At 49.4% G+C, this 16,196-nt stretch overlaps 1 protein-coding gene across 2 annotated transcripts in view; it reads right to left on the reverse strand.

The window, feature by feature from the left end:
• GNAS (GNAS complex locus) overlaps window positions 1-15,095 on the reverse strand; it is a 53,950-nt gene extending 38,855 nt beyond the window's left edge. Inside the window, exons 1-2 of one of the 2 annotated variants that reach the window (XM_032387596.1) lie at window positions 13,268-15,095; window positions 12,925-13,044 (exon numbers count right to left, since the gene is read on the reverse strand). In XM_032387596.1, coding sequence (XP_032243487.1) covers window positions 12,925-13,044; window positions 13,268-15,095 — 1,948 coding nt within the window. The remainder of the gene's footprint in view (window positions 1-12,924; window positions 13,045-13,267) is intronic. The other variant, XM_032387597.1, reaches the window with a different exon arrangement.
• Between the last annotated feature and the right edge of the window lie 1,101 nt (window positions 15,096-16,196).

Below are 16,196 nucleotides of genomic sequence, written 5' to 3' on the forward strand. Positions count from 1 at the left end.
TGATGCCTCCCACTCCTGCTCCCGGTCTGGCCCTCAGCTGTGCGGGCCGCTCCCAGGAGGCTGGCCGGTCTCCATCCTCTGCCTGTTGCCACCGCCCTGAATTGCAACCTGATCCTCCCTTCTGGACTGTAAGTTCCTAGAGGGCAGGCATCCCGTCTGCGGCTTACAGCTAAATTTAGCCAAGGCCCATTTTCTCTCTCTTTTAAAGACTTTCATTTGATCTCCGTGTTTAAGTCTTCACTTCCTTCTGTACCTTCTCTCCTTCTCTCTCTCTTTCAACAATAAAGACCTGGCTAAGGGGAGTTGGTTTTTAACTTTGGGTTGGGGGGGGGGGGGGGTCGTTAGTAAGCACTCTGGGATTTCAAAAGTTCAGAGAAGGAAAAACAAAGGAAGGGAATTCAGATTCCTTTTCCCCTTTTCCCACCCCATCAAGTAGAAGTGGAAGGCACAATGGCGAATGTGGGAAAACCTCTAAGGAAGAGTGTGTGTGTGTGTGTGGCGGGGGGGGGGGGGCACAAGCACAGAATGGTTTGTATACCGTGGTTAATACCCTCTTTAGAAACATCCATACATGTAGCTGAAGAACAGGAGATAAGGAGATGTAAAATCATGGCAGGATAAGGGCGGGGTAGGGGGATTTCCTGTAATACTATAATGTCATTTTAACAATAAATACAACCTTCTGGAAGAAAAAGGGAAAGGGGCAGATTCCCAGTCCTGTGGGCAACCCAAATGGGCAGTTTGGTCACATCTGGGAGGCTCTGAGCTCTAGAGGGCGAGGTCCCCTGTCAGGAGAAAGGGGGTCTGTGTGGGCGTACATGCTGGGGGCCTGGGGGCATGGCAAAGAAACCCACCAAAGGAACAGACCGAAGGCCCCCGGCCCCCTCAAAGCACAGAACGGCAGGACTGGTGTCAAAACTAACCCCCCTAGGGACCCAGGACAAAATGAGACCCCAACCTAACACACCCCTGAAAGGTGGGGCTTTTTTCCGTTAGGGCTTCCTACATTCCATCTAGAGAATTCTAAGTGATCCCACTTCCTGCAAGCGGGCAAAGCCATTCTGAGCTCTTTGCTGACCTCTGGTGGGAGAGGAGCTCTACTGGCCCCCAAAAGGTGCTCTAAACAGGGGCAGCCCACCTGTCCCGTTCCCCCGTACCCTCCAAATCCTGAGTCACACCCCCGGGGGCTTCCACGGTCACTTGCCTTGGCCAAGGTTCAGGGCTATAAGTTGGGAGGTGCAGGGAGAAAAAAAGAGCAAGCAAGGCTTTAAAGAAGCCCCAGAAGATTATGGGCTTAAGACAGGAATGTTGGAATAAACTTTGTTAACTTAAAAGAATTTTAATAGCAGGGGGTGGGGGAAGCTTTTGCCTGAAATTAATGCATTTTATTCAGTTCTTTTAACTTTTCAACTATAAAAGAGGGGAACGTATCTAGGAATGGTGTATGGAAGAGAAGTTTTGTTGGGAAGGAATGAATTCCCATTACAGGGCTCAGTAGGGCCTCGCATGAGAAGCCCACGTGGCCCTTCTCAGATGGATGACCTCATGACTTACAGCCACCACAGGGAGGGAGGGAACGGGGTGGAAGGAAATGGCGAAAGGGTGCCTGTTCTTTTTAGAACCAGGGAACCTGGCCCCAGACGTTGTCAGAGCTAGCCTCCCCTCCACAGAAACCTGGCCTAAAGACGGCAGAGGTGACCTGCCCCACATCCTGAGGTGAAAGGTGGGGATCCCACCCTTAGTCAGGGAAGGCTCTTCATCAACAAGAACGTCCTCAGTGCATTGTGGGTTTGTGGCACAGAAGAGTAGCGGGGGGCTGATAGGGGAAAAAACTAAAGCTAGCCCTGAAATCTCAGAGACCCCGAAAAACCCAAGGACACCCTCGTAAGTGAAAAACAAAAACAAAAACAAAACAACAATAGGAATTCATCATCAGCCAGTACATTCTCTTGTAAGAAAGCACTGAGCTTCCATCCCAAATTCTACTCCCTCATCTTCTTCTATCTTCCCATATTGTCTCAAATGCTAACTCCTCCAGGAAGGCTCCTTGGGTTTCCCAGGTAGAAGAGGGACCTCCGCCCACCTCTGAATCTCTTTTCTAGCCCTTAACTGGGGTGGGAAAGATGCACCACTCTCCTCTGCTTCCTGTAAGGACTCTCCCAGCAATGGATACCCAGAAATTATTAATTATTTACCAAAGGACAACAAATAGGCCTAAAATTTCCTATAGTCTGCCATTTTGGAAAGGATTCTTTAAAGGCAGGGTGTGTGTATGGGGGGGGGGGGTAGCATACCTGTGCTAGTTAAACTTTTTACAAGAGAACCAAAGTTTTAAAGTGAGGAGGACATCCCTCCCATTTTTCAGATGAGGGAAACTGGGACCCAGTTAGATTTGCCCAAGGTCTCGGAGCTGTTTCCCCCAAGAACCATGGCACACACGTGGGTTAGGAATTTGGAGGTCACTGTGATAGTGTGTTTTTCCGCACCGGCTAAGGTCTCTAGAGCCACTAGTTAAAAACGACAGGATTTGTCCTCAGAAATCAATTGTTCAACTGAAAAATCTTTAAAACTATCCCCTAGGCTTTGGGGGTGGGGGCTGTGTCCCTGAGAAAGAGGATTAGGGGAGGGGGATGCAGAGTCCTGCCTAAGGCGGAGCACGCGGTGAGTTTTGAAAAGGCAGGCTCCCAACAGTAAAAGCCGAGCGCCATCTGCCAGCCAGCTCTGAACAGCCTTGCTTTATTTTACTGTTTCTATTTCCCAGCCCCAAACAGTTGGGGAATCTCACCTCTTTCCGTAAAAACAAGCTATTTCCTGCTCCGAGGCCCCCTAAAATAATAATCTAATTGTTAAAAAAAATCTCAAAATAGAAGGGAAAGAAAAGGAAAGCAAGCAGGGAATAAGAATTCCCTAGAAGGTTGATTTCTGCTCCCATTTCTGAGCTAGGCAGACCTCTGCAGGGACAGGACAAGCCCCGATGGTCTTCTCCTTGACCCCTTCTTCCTGCAGGATGAAAGATCAACTCCCAATTTTGAGCCTGCTTTCATATCTGAAGTCGGACACCCCTCCCCACCACCTCTGGGGAATCAAGGTTTTAAGATCAGAAAGAAAAAGAAAAATGAGCCCTCTGCCACTTGTCAACTTGAGTCTCTGGATAAGACCTCTGCAAGGGTTTTGATGTACTCTACCCAGAATCCTTTTCTCAAGCCCCGCCCACCCCCCACCTTGGGTCACTCGTTACCTCTTTATACCTCAAGGTGGACACAGAGATACAGCCTGGCTTTCTCTTGGATCACCCATCAAATTTAAGTCCCTCCCTTGACCATGGCAGGACCTCAGGACTACTCTTGCAGAATCATCACAAAATGAAGGCTCGTCAACACTTTAAAGAATCACCTTTCTGGATGTCACTTGGCAAATTCATGGGATCCTTGAATAGAGCGCTAGAAACCACCAACGTCCCAGGAATGAGAAACCCCCCTAACGCCTAAGCCAATGCTCTCTTTCCACTCTCCTAGAACCCTCCAGAAAAGTTGGGGATCCTCTGCCCACCCCCTCTCCCATCAGATCAGACTCTCTCCCCCATCAGGGCAATGCGGGAAGACAGCAAGGAATAATCACCATACACTCACCCTATGCCAAACCACCCCACGATAAATGATTTCCTAAGAGTGCTCCAGAATGACTGGATCCCATCAGGAAAATTTCCAAAGACTCCCACTTGGAAAGGGGAACCTTCCTTCAAGTGTCCATCTTAAAACCAGCCCTGGTCATTTGTAAAACAAAATGATCTAATATGCTTCCCATTTAGCAGCAAAAAGGAAGAAATGAAATCACACACAAATGTTTAATTATAAATAGCTATTAGTTTTCTGGCAACCCAACTTTTAAAAATTTTCCCCTAATGTCTGGCATTTGTTTTGGGTTCTGCCCGGAGTCTTCTAAGTATTTCCTTGGAAAGATGTTGTACTTGGTCCCAGGCAAAATGTCAAAATCAACATTCAAAAAACATGCCTTGGGTAATTTCGAGGATTCTGCAATAAGGATGTGTTAGTTAGGGGCACTTCACTTAGCTAAACTCGAAACACATAAAAAAATGGTATTTTTAAATTTACATATCCGATATATAATGTATCAAACTACCAATCACTTTCTACCCCTCACCCTAAAGTAATCCTAATAATAAAAGCAAAAGTATTTAAATTCATATAGATGGCTGGGGGTGGAAAGTAGTTATTCTCTTACTTTTTTTTTTCCTTCTAGACTTTGTGATTAACAAAGATCACAAATTCCAAACACTTCAAGGAAAAAAAAAACCACTTTGCTTAAGAAAAATTCAATCTGATGAATCTCTAAGATCTAACAGCTCTATCGAAAGACCAGATGGGGGCAAGAATATAAATGTCTTGAGCTCAAAATACAATAAAGAAGCAATAAAGTCTTCTTCTATAACGATTAACTGGGGGAGAGGCTGTTTAGGTGCAAGGTTGGGGGAGGGGGGGAGGTCAGGCCCTGGTTTAAAAATAAAATCATGATTTAGTCTTGTTATGATTATTGCAAGAGATGCGGGTTATAGATTCTGCCCTAAGATGGAGGAGGGGGCGTTTACCACCTTATCCAAGACCAAGTGCAAGACTCTTGATCAGGAAATGTCCTTGGATTATGACTTCTGACACGACTATGTTTTACTTCTAAAAGATCTTATTTTACCTTTCTCAGGTAGTCATTCAGAGGCATTCCTTCCGTGGGACCCCACCACCCCACAAGGTAACTTTCTGCCTTGAAATATCAGTTGCTAAAGGTTATGGGTCACTTCCATGCAGTTGGGCTGGCCCCTGTGGACCTGGGCCTAAGGTGACCACCTAAGAGCCTACATCCTTGTGTGTGTGCACACACTACCAATTAAAGGCTCCGTTAATGTTTTGTGGGACACACGCAAACCCAGTGCTGCTGTATTAACAGTTATCTGAGTACCAGTCCTGATTATCCTGGCATCCTTCTCTACACTGCAGAGTGAATTAATTTAGTACACACCAGACAGAGGGAGAATCCCCAGCCTGCTACAAAAGAACCTCTAAGTGGTAGAGATGATCATGTAAGGGTTAAAATCTATTTAAGCCTTGATTTATCCTGGCCCATTGATTAGCTATGGGACTGACTTCGTTAATCAGAGTCTTTGACCAATTCATTACTTACTTCCCTGGAATAATTCCCTTTTCTATTCTATTTAGGGTCATCTGAGTCACCTTCTTTTCTGCAATTTTTTGGAAATTACTTCTACCCAAGAACGCAGGGTCACCTCCACGGCGGCAAACATCTCTGACTGGTTATTAGTAACTGGAGTTAATAACCTTTCTCTCTGAAGATATCTTTTCTTTTTAAGGTGCTCAAGTTATGACACGTGTGATCTCAATCTTCCCCAGAATTTGATATTGATAATGTTAGGGCAGGAAGTTATCAACTGGGGATGTTGCTGTCCCCCAGGGGACACAGTTCTGATTGTCGCACTGTGTGTGTACCTAGTGGTGGGGGGGGTGGGATGTGTGTGTGAGGGAGAGAGATGGGCATCCGGGAGGCAGAGGTCAGGGATGCTGCTAGTCATCTATATAGAGTGCTAATGGACAGCTTCCACACAAAACAGCAGAACTATTACGGAGGACCCTCGCGTTAGACAGGGCCCCTAAAAGGCTCCAAAAATCCCACCGCCTAACCAACAGGGAGATGTCACAGCTTACAAACAAAAGGCTGGGTTCGACTAAAGCTTTGGGGCCTATGAGATGTGGGCTTTGTCCTGGGGTGCGGGTGGGGGTGAAAGTGGAGCAGGACCCTATCCACCCCTGCTCCCTGTGCCCTTCCCTCTCATTTAATCATAGATGGGACACCTTTTTTCTGCCTTACACCGTCTCACCATCTAGTGGCCACCTGAAATATCAACTCACCTTCACCATCTCTGGGCCCTACTAAAGTCAGTCATCAAAACATTCACACCTGTGGGGGCAGTGGGCGGAAGGACCCCTGAATGACGGATGATATGATTTTATTAATATGTTAATTACGCATCTCGTAGGCCTAACGGACCCATATAGACAGAGGCTGTAAGGAATTAAGATGGACACTTTCTACGATCTGAGAAGCCCAAAAGGCCAAAAAAACCCTCAAGGGACTGATGACAAATAAGGTTTCACTTTTTATAAACAAGGACCTCACAGGCTTTTGCTTAAGTCCTTCAGATGCTTAGGAATTACCATAGACAAGAAGATTGAAAAGGATGTATTCACATGGTCCCAAGCATTTAAGTACCCAGACCCTTCCTAAGTAACACCATCTACTCCTGACAGGTTGGGGGTTTTCGTCATTTTCAGTTGGACCCAGGCCGGTGAAACAGGCCTTCCTGGCCCTGGACTCAGGGTGGCATTAATTAGGATGAGCATTAGTCTTTCTTTTCAAAAATCCTGCAAACTTACCTGAATACAGCCTCCCTATAAAAATAATAATAATAATAATAAATCCCTTCATAGTCATCTGCACACTAGCCATTGGTTTGATGAAAGGAAAAACTGTTCTATTTAATAATTAGAAACGAGGAGGGAGGTGACAGGGTCTGTTGACCGGGGGAGATGAGAGCTGTGTCAATCAAGGGGCTGCCTCTGGGTGCCCCCGGCCTCCCGGTTAGACTCAACCGTGGTCTAGCGGGGATGGGGAGCCGGATCACGGCACTCCTTAGGAAGTGGGTGCAAGAGATCTTCCTTCCCAGTATCAGCTCATTAAAGGCAGTTTAAGGTACTTACCCTGTCCCACACACCAAATGTGTGTGACAACGTCGGAAACGCTGACTGACTCATAATAAGTCTGGGATCAGATAACAATTTATACACCTCTCTCCTCGCCCCAAACTGAATCATTAAGAAGCATTTAGTAAGATCTAATGTTCAAGTTCTGTGGGCAGAGCTCCACGAGTCAAAGGCTCCCGAATTCTCCTGAGGTTTAACAAATTACTCTGCAGTGCAATTTGGGATTTTCCCTGTAAGCGAGTACAACAGAGGCACACTCCCTTCATTTTCGTGACTCTGTCACAGAGCAGTTTCCTAACATTCTTCCCATGTTACAGCGCCCAGTTCCTGCACGAGCCACGCGCTGGTAATTCTAACGTGAAAGGTGGGCACCTGTGTGCTGTTTGTCAGAGACCAGAGCATCCTGGGTCCCAAATGAGCGTGTGATGATCAACAATAATTAAACGTCAAGCATTGCTTTTCTTGTTCTTACCTCATTCTTGGAGGTCTCATCTTCAGTTCCCACCACCTGGCCTGCTTCATCATCTGGCTGTCGGAAGGGAGACTAAAAACAATCTTTTTTTTCTTCTTTTTTGTATGTGTAGTAAACATCCAACAATCTGCGCTCAGGTCCCTGGGTTCAACCACAGTACGGAGTTGGTTTATAGATTGGAGGATAATATAAATAATAAAAAGAGAAGGAGGTGGGGGGGTGGGGGATAGGAAAGGGGGATGGGGGAACTTTTTCAGGACAAGTAAAAACAGGGTCTCTCCTCATCTTCTCTTGGTCAGGTCACTCACCTGAGAGTGAGTTCACACAACCCTAAATTTGGCAAGGTGTCATCTGTCTCCTGTTGGAGCTGACCTTTATTTATAAAACATGTACAAAGAGTGTACTCTGAAACGTAGCAAAAGAATGGGTGCCTAGTACTTTTAGAATTTACAAGTTAACAGTCTCATGGTGAATACAGAAAACAGACAAACAAAAACCCCAAAATCTTACTTGGAGCAGGGAGAGAAAAGTCTAAGAGAATTTCTAGAAACAATGGTTACCATTTATTGGGCACTTGCCTGTGTCAGGCACAGGGTTGAGGATTTCTAGAGGGTAACTTCACTTCGTGTATCTGGCCCTCTTTTTAGAGGAGTCACGGAAAAATGACATGTCTACCTCTGATTCTTCCGGAAATGCCCCTCCTCTTCCTCATTCAGAGGCTCCCTGGCCTACCCCCATGGTACTTTGTATCTGGGGCATCCCACCCGTCCTTTTAGAAAGGCCACTGAGGATTTGTTGATTCTTCAGCAGGGCTCTCAAGGAGAGACAGACTCAGGCTGATTCTCCTCCGTCCCTGAAGAGGCAAGATCTCATGCCCAGGGTAACCACAGGCCAGAATAGGAACCTGATGCAACAAAACCCCTTTCCAGTGTAATTCAGGAAAATTTGTTAAGGAGGGTGTCAACAGAGCCATAGTCTCAGAGTCCCTGTTACTGGGGGACACGAGGGCTGGGGAGGGCTAAGTATTAGACTGACCAGTGCTTGACTGTTTCACTTGGTGGGGGGCAATCTTGTCCTATCAATCGGCCCAGCCCTTCCTATTTTGAAAACTGTGAATCTTCCTGAGAAATTTGATTTTGAAATGGACAAGTGGCATGTTAATTTCACATTCCACTAGGAACCCCAGGAGGCACAAGGTGGTTTTGGAAAAGAACACCTCTGCCACCAGTTAAAGAAACCAAGAAGTGTAGAAACCAATTTTAATTCTATTGAATGAAAGGCTATTTCTGTGCCTCCTGAAAGTTACTTTATGTAGAAGCATTGGAATGCCACAATTTTGCTGGGGGTGAGGGTGAGTTTTATTTGGTGGGGAAAAGGACTCTGAAAAGAAGTAGAGGCATGACAGTATGAGGAATTTCAAATCTAGGCAATTAGGCTACCTTCTCTTAAAAAATATACTTTTTTTTTTTTTTGCTTAATACCAATGTTCCTGCATAAAAGTCAAACATGATTTCTAAGACTATGCACTAACTTTTGCTAAGTAGGAATTAAGCCCCAACTAAAAGTAAGGAATACTTTAAAAAAAAAATCACTATGAAGAATATTAAAACAAGAGTTATTTTAATAGGGTTATTAGATCCAGGCCAGGATTTTAAGCAGTCTGCTTCTCTAATACTGTAAATATAGGGAGCTAGGCATTGAAGCCCACTTTTTAGTATTATTGTTAATTATTATTATTATTATTATTATTTTTTTTTTTTTTTTGGTGGAACTCTGAGTAAGAAAAGCTTTAGACCCCACTAAAGAAAACCACAGAGGATCCTAAAGGAAACCTGCAGTTGAAAAAGAACAAAGTCCAATAAACAAACTAAGACTGCAGTGTTGGCAGATGAGTTAAAGCAAATGTGGAAACCAAATATCACCGTAGCGATGACAGGTATCTCAGAAATGGGGGAGCTCACGTGTCATGTACACTCAATGGACATTTATAACCGGAGATCTGTTGGGTTTGGCTATCTTTCAGAAAGCAGAAGACTGCTAGACACCTGTCATTTGACAAGGGATTTGAAGAGCACATAGCACACGCACAATCATGCTTTACATTTAAATAATGCTTCATCGCTTATTACCACATTTTTTGTTAAGCACTGTCTTATCTGAATTAGAAACTTTTGATTCCTTCACTTACCTTGCAGTCTTTGAGCAAAAGTCCCTGACATTTAATCTCTGAGCTTTCGGTTTATTTGCCTATGACATGGGGTCCTACCACATTTTTATTGCCCAAGGCTGTTTCAAAGGACAAATGTGACTTAGATGAAAGGCTTTTAAAAATACAATAAGAATGTGGTATCGTTATGCGTGATCATTACTATTACTGGTTACTAATACCTGAAGGCAGGGAGGCTATCCCTTTCAAGTCAGGAGGGGGTGTGCAAAAAGCCCAGGGACCCACTTTTCTTTGCCTAATACCAATTTCCCATGATAGACATAATGTGGGCAAATTATAAAAATGAACCTACTTGTATAGAAAACATTTCTTTTTTGAAAGAAATCTATGGGAAATTGTATTTTAAAAGGCAGGAAAGAATTCTGGCCTTCGAGAGGCATAAAATACTACTGGGGAGACAGACAGGGAAAATCACAAAAGTCTCTCTTAATTCTAAAGATTTGGTGGCCTGATAAGCTATGCCCTCCCCACTGCACCAAAAAGCTCAGTGGAGGCATTCCGAATAAGGAAAAATGGCTGTACTAAAGAAGAAGAAGAAAAAAAAAAGGCCCTCTGCATGATGGGATGCAATGCATCACTGTTGTACCTGGTGGCATAAATAAATTATCATACAATTAATTGAGATTCACTGTATAAATAAAGTGTCATGACAGGATGGCCATTATTATCTATAGCATTTGCCTGCACACTTTTAATAAAATGTAGCAGATACTAAAAAATTCTAATCCACATGCCCCTTCAAGTCTTAAAAAAATGGGGGAATCATACCCAAATTGGGTTTCCAAAAACATGGAAATAGTCTATTATTGAATAGTGTCAAATTAAAAAAAGTCTTCATCTCTTACATATTCTAGAATTTTAGTCACATTATTGATTATCTATCTCCTTTAAAAAAAATTCCCTCTGATATGGTTAAACTGTTTGGGCAATAGAAATGGAAATAGTATATACACACAAACACACACAGTTGTAAAGCAACAGATGAGTGCATGTCACAAATTTATAACCATATGAAAGGATGCTCTTTTGACCTGCGTTTTCAGTGGTAGGAATATATGGATGTCTTGTTTTATGTTAGAATGAGACTGTTAGTAAGAGGTCTTTACCTAAATATAAGTCCTTATCCTTCCTTCCCGCCCCCCGTCCCCCAATCAGTAACTCAGACCCAGATGGGGTACCTCTCTTGTCACTTTGGCCAAATGAAGGCTGGTCAAAAATGAGCGGTTTCGACAAACCGCATTATGGCAGCAGGTAACACCGGCTGTCCTAGTTCAGGCTCGTGTCTGATGTGGCCTGGGGTTTGGTCTTCTTGGCCAGTTGACTCCCTGAGAGCAGAGTCAGGACCACTGTGGGATGACCCCAGCAAATTTCCTTTTATTAAGGTTAATTTTGCACCCTGGATACAAAACAAGGGTGAGCAAGGTAAACTTCTAATATTCTTAAGGCTTGGCCCCAGACATGGACTGACAGTTTGCTGCAGGGTGGGCATAATCTATGGTTTTAAGCCTCCAGTCCTGATTTAAGTGGACTGTGCTTTCCACCCCAACCCCCCCAGAATAGAGGACCCAGCAAGTAAGGGACACTGCCAGCTAGGGGTCAAGTGGACACTGTCACCTGGCTTCCTGTCTGTACCCACGTGTGTCCCCTCCCCATCAGAGGCCAGCTTCCCAGAGCTAAGCTCAGAATATCGAAATGGGACTGTAACAGCAAAACCAGTTGTCTGCGGGAGAACAGTGTGTTGTCATCTAAGGCTCTGGCTATTAGTACAGTTGGGACATCCCAAATTTAAAACTGCATCCCTTCTATATGTGATTGGGAAAATGATGACGTCATTATTTCCCTGGGTGGGTGGCACTAAAATGACCACCATGTTTAAAACTGTGATTTGTGAAAGACACACATGTCACAGAAGCCAATAGTTATTGTCCATAATGTCATTACTAAAAAGCATCACACATTATAAAATATTTCGCCAACAAATGTAGCCCAGCTTTAGAAATTGTGATCTTTAAATCCCTTGAAAGGTCTTAGAGAATAAAATAAAGAAATTAAGATTGTGGAGCTTCACTTTTGAAATTTTCATTCAAGCCCCACAGTCAGACCCTTGCTAACTGCTCTGATGGACTGTCGCACAAGGAGCCAGCGTCTCAGCTGGGAGCCAAGGCGAGGCTGGAGGAGGGGAAGTGGGGGGTGTGGGAAGGGCCACAGAGGTGGGGAGATGGGGGGGAGGGACTTGTTGTGTGTGTGTGGGAGAGTCCTAGAGGGGCGAGGGGACACTCAAAGGTGGGAAAGATGAAGAGAGAAGGAGGGGAAGGCGGAGGGCCGCCAAACGTACCCGATGTGGTTATGAACACAAGACCTTTTTAATTTCTTGGTATCCCAAGTCCATTCGCAGAGGATCTTACCTTTGATCCTCTCTGCCCCCAGCTAAAGCTGCTTGAAAAGATTCACATGCAAACATTTACATATTTCACAAGTCATAGTCACAGTTTTACCACATTTCGTCCATATACTTAAAATACACTGGAAACATTTTAAAAATTTTTTATTTTAATTGCATTTCGAAGACAAGACAGCATTCCACTCCCAACGCACAACAGTCTTTTTTAAACCAAGCCCCTCCTACTGTACTTTGTAAAAGCGTAAATGATTGGCTTACCTCGGCTCTTCCCTAGGAAAAAAATTATTTCATATTTTTAAAACACAGCCACGCCCACCCTCTTGGACCCAGCCCCGTGTAGGTTTAGATCCAGACCTGCCTGTAGCAGATTAAGTGGGGTTTTTTTTTTCCCCCTCCTCCCTCCATCCCCCCACCAGGTGAGCTGAGTGTGTGCAGAATACTGAACTTTACGTGTGCAGCCCCGACGCCCCAGATACCTGAGTGTCTGGTTTTTCAACCGTAAAGGCGGGAGGGTTTGGCGAACGAATGAGAAGTGAGGAAACGCTTAGCGCAAAGGGAAAAAAGAGAGAAAGACATACAGAAAAAAGGTTATGGAGGCCAGCGAGAGGCGGCCCCCTCTCCCCCGCGCCAGTGGCCCAACACACTCCCCAAGATGTCCCACCAGCTTCTCCTACGCCTTCTCCGCGCCGCCCGCTGCAGAGCGCCAGCGTACAGGTACCACCAGAGTGTGCAGACACGGAAAGTTTTTGCCCGCGCCATGGCGCAAAACACAAGACAGCCCGTTCCCCAGTACGAGTACACAGTCGGCGGGTAATCTGGGGGTGCCAGGGATGGGAACTGGGGGACACTTGAGCATACCATGCACAGGCGGACACAATATGGACACCAACACACACCAACGACAAGCTGTCTGAGTCCAAGCAGCAGTGCCAGGCGAGGCGGGGGCGCACCTTCCCCAACGACCCCAGCCCACCACGGCCCCAACCGGCCTAGCCTGGGGAACCCCGCGGCCCCTCCCCGGCAGTTCCTGGCTCACCTGAAGCCCCCGCCTTTCTTGCCGGCCCCCACCCCAGGACTTGGGGGCATCTTACGGTCGCTGGCGCTGGCTTGTCCAGCCGGAAACGACCCTCAGTGTTGCTCGGCACCACTTTTCTCCCTGGAGGGCACATACTTCGGCCACCCAAGCCCAACCGAGGCCCCCTCCCGCTCCCAGGGCAAAGTTAGGGCCCCTGGCTGGAACTTTCTAGCAGTCTCTTCCCGCCTCGGCCTGGACACCCTCCTCCCGCTGCCAGGCCCTGAGCTCCACCGGGCAGCCCTGCCACCCCCTCCCGGGGTCCCCCGGCGGCCCTGCTCCCCGCGGGCAGAGTCCGCCGCATTACCTAGAAGCAGCAGGCGGTGCGTACACATGTACCCCATCTTTTCCTCCTGGAGTTGTTTGTCGATGAGCTTGCTGCGTTTCTTCTCTGCGCGCTTCTGGGCGCGCTTCTCCAGGGCTTCCTTGCGCATCTGTCTGCGCTTCTCCGCCAGAGGAATCTTCTTGACCTTGGGGCTGTGCGAGGCTTTGGGCTGGGGGCTCTCAGATCGGCCGAAGCAGCCCCCGAAGGCCTGCATGAGGAAGTTGCGGAGCAAGTTGCGCCGGGGCTTTCGGCGGCGGCGATTTCGCCGGGGCTGCAGCCAGCGGCGGCATCCGGAGGTCCCATCGTCGGACTCATCGCTGCTGTGGTCGTCGTCGCTGCTGACCGACCCCTCATCGTCGTCGCGGCTGCGGCCAGACCTGCCCCGCCAGGCAAATGCGCGAGTAGGCTGCGGAGTAGGCGGATCGGCAGCCTGGATCTCGGGGCTGGGGGGTCTGAGGAAGCGGAGCTTGGGTCGGGCTCCAGACGCAGGGGCGGCAGGGGCTGCCCGGGCGGCTGGAGCGGCTGCCCCGGCGGCTGGAGCGTCAGGGGCGGCTGGAGCGTCAGGGGCGGCAGCGGCTGCCCCGGCGGCTGGAGCGTCAGGGGCGGCAGCGGCTGCCCCGGCGGCTGGAGAAGCAGGCTTGGCCCCGGCGTCAGGGGCTCGGTCCCCCGGAGAGGGGACTTTTCCTCCCTCCGCAGCAGCGGCGGCTGAGCCTCCTTCCATCTCGGCTGCTTCTCCCTCAACTGGGGGTCTCTCTCCCTCTGCTCGCTCTCTCTTAACTGGGGCTCGGGAGACCTCGATGGGCGGGCCGTCAAGCGCGATTGGGGGGCTGTCCATGTTGACGGGAGCGTCGTCGACCCCAACGGGGGCGCTGCCAGTCTCGAGCGGGGGTCCGGAGATCTCCATCGGGGGGCTGTCGCCCGCGAAGTGTGGAGGAGATCTGACAGCCTCTCGGGATGGGCTGCCGATGGCGCCTGGGACCCAGAGGGGGGGCTCGTTCGCGGCGGGAGCGAGGAGGACCGCACTCGGGACCGCGGGTGCCGCGGACTGGCCGCCGCTGCCGCCGTCGATTTGTGGGATAGCTCGGGGGAGCCCAGGGGGTGGGCTGTCATCCCCGAAGGCTGCTCCATCAAACTCAAATGGCATAGCCTCCTCAGGGGGAGGGCTGCGGTCTCCTCTGAAGCCTGCGTTTGCAGGTCTGAGAGCTTGGGGCTCCTGGGAAGGAGTGCTAAAGACCCCCGCACCTGGGCCTCCCGGAGGGAGGTCTGAGACCTGCAGGACAGGCTGGTTGCCACCTCCCTGGGCAGGCTGCTCAAACTCAAAGGGCATGGCTTCTTCAGGTGGAGGGCTGTAGCCTCCCAGGCCTGGTCCGGCATCACCGAAGGCTCCGGGCTCCATGAGCGCCTGGCTGAAGACCTCAAGGCCTGCACGGGTCCCAGTGGTGTCTCCAGGCTGCTCCGGGGTAGGCCAGAAGCCTCCTGAGCTGGGCTGCTCGACCTCGAAGGGCATGGCTTCCTCAGGAGGTGGGCTGTAGCCTCCATGGGCTCTGGCTTCCTCGACATCCTGGCCCAGGTCCTGCAAGTTGGGCCTGGAGACCTCTGGGGGTCCACAGGCCTCGCCTTCACTCTCGATGGGGACGGGCTCGCTGTGAGGCGGTTCGGTCTCCATCTCTTCGGCTGCGCCAGGCCCAGGACTGGGGGCAGCTGCCCCTGGGGCCTCCAAAGATGGTTGCTCGGGCTGTTCCCCGAGTTCAAGGGGGATATCGCGTTGTCCTGACATATTATTGCCGTCGAGGCAGTTGCGCACGCCCATAACACGGTGGCGGACTCTTAAAATAAACTTGGGGCCCCGTAAGCCGGAGCACCCAACCGAACTAGGGTGAAAAAAATTTTTTCAAAAAAATTCAAAGTACCAGCTAGAAAGTTCTCCAACCTCACTTTCCAACCCTCTTGAGGTCTGGGGGTTCAGGGCCTCAAACCCAAGACCGTGGCGGAAGCAACTCTATTGTTGCTGGCGGAGTCTTGGCTCCTTCCTGGCCACTTTTTATCCCCTCAGGCTGCCCCCCGCCCCCCCCCCCCCCCCTTGGCCTGCCCTTGTCCCCTCCTCTCTCTCTCTCTCTCTCTGTGCTCCAGGGCAGCCCCGCCTGCTTGGATCTGAGGAGCGTGCCGATTCGGTCCGAAAATCGCTCGTAGTGCTCGCTCTCTGCCACCAGAGGACGCCGGCCCCGGTGCCGAGGCGGCTCCGGGAGCCGGATCCTGGCGCCGGCAGCCCCGGACTTTGGGTAAGGGGGCTGATGAGCTCAGGCCTCGCAGGGATGTTTTGGCTCCTTCCAGTCCTCTCCCTGACTGATTTGGAGTCTTTCTCCTCTCTTATCCCCTGGCCAGAGAGAGAGAGAGAGAGAGCTCTCCTGCGTTGTGAGACACGTGACGCAAGACGTGGGCCCCGGGCTGCTTGAGCGCAGGAGCTGAAACCCTCCCTCCCAGACCCAAATGACTCTCCTGGGGGGGAGGGGGGAACTGCAGGAGGGTTTCATCACCCCAGGATACCCCTGAACCCCTGAGCCTCAGCCCCCAGACCTGGGCAGCCTGGCATCTTAAGCTCCTAAGTCCGGAGTGCAAGGCTTCGGGCGCGTGGGAAGGGGGCGCGGGCGCGCGCGGGGATGCGACAGGTGGTCGTGAGCCCACCGGCGGAGCGGACAGGAGGCGAGGGGCGAGGGGCTGCCGTGTGTGCGCACATAATTTCTTTTTAAAATGCCTTGGGGCACTTTCTGCCGCTTCTGCAGCTTTTGTTTGCCGGCTTGCCGAGACTGGCTCCCGTAAAGCACTTCAATGGCCCCCATCCCCACCACACTCTGGGGGGTCCTCGCAGTAGCTGAGGGTGGCGCGGGCAAGTGTTTCCCCCGTTTATGTGGAT

Source organism: Phoca vitulina, unplaced genomic scaffold (genome assembly GCF_004348235.1).
Source record: "Phoca vitulina isolate PV1807 unplaced genomic scaffold, GSC_HSeal_1.0 scaffold50, whole genome shotgun sequence".
Taxonomy (NCBI): domain Eukaryota; kingdom Metazoa; phylum Chordata; class Mammalia; order Carnivora; family Phocidae; genus Phoca; species Phoca vitulina.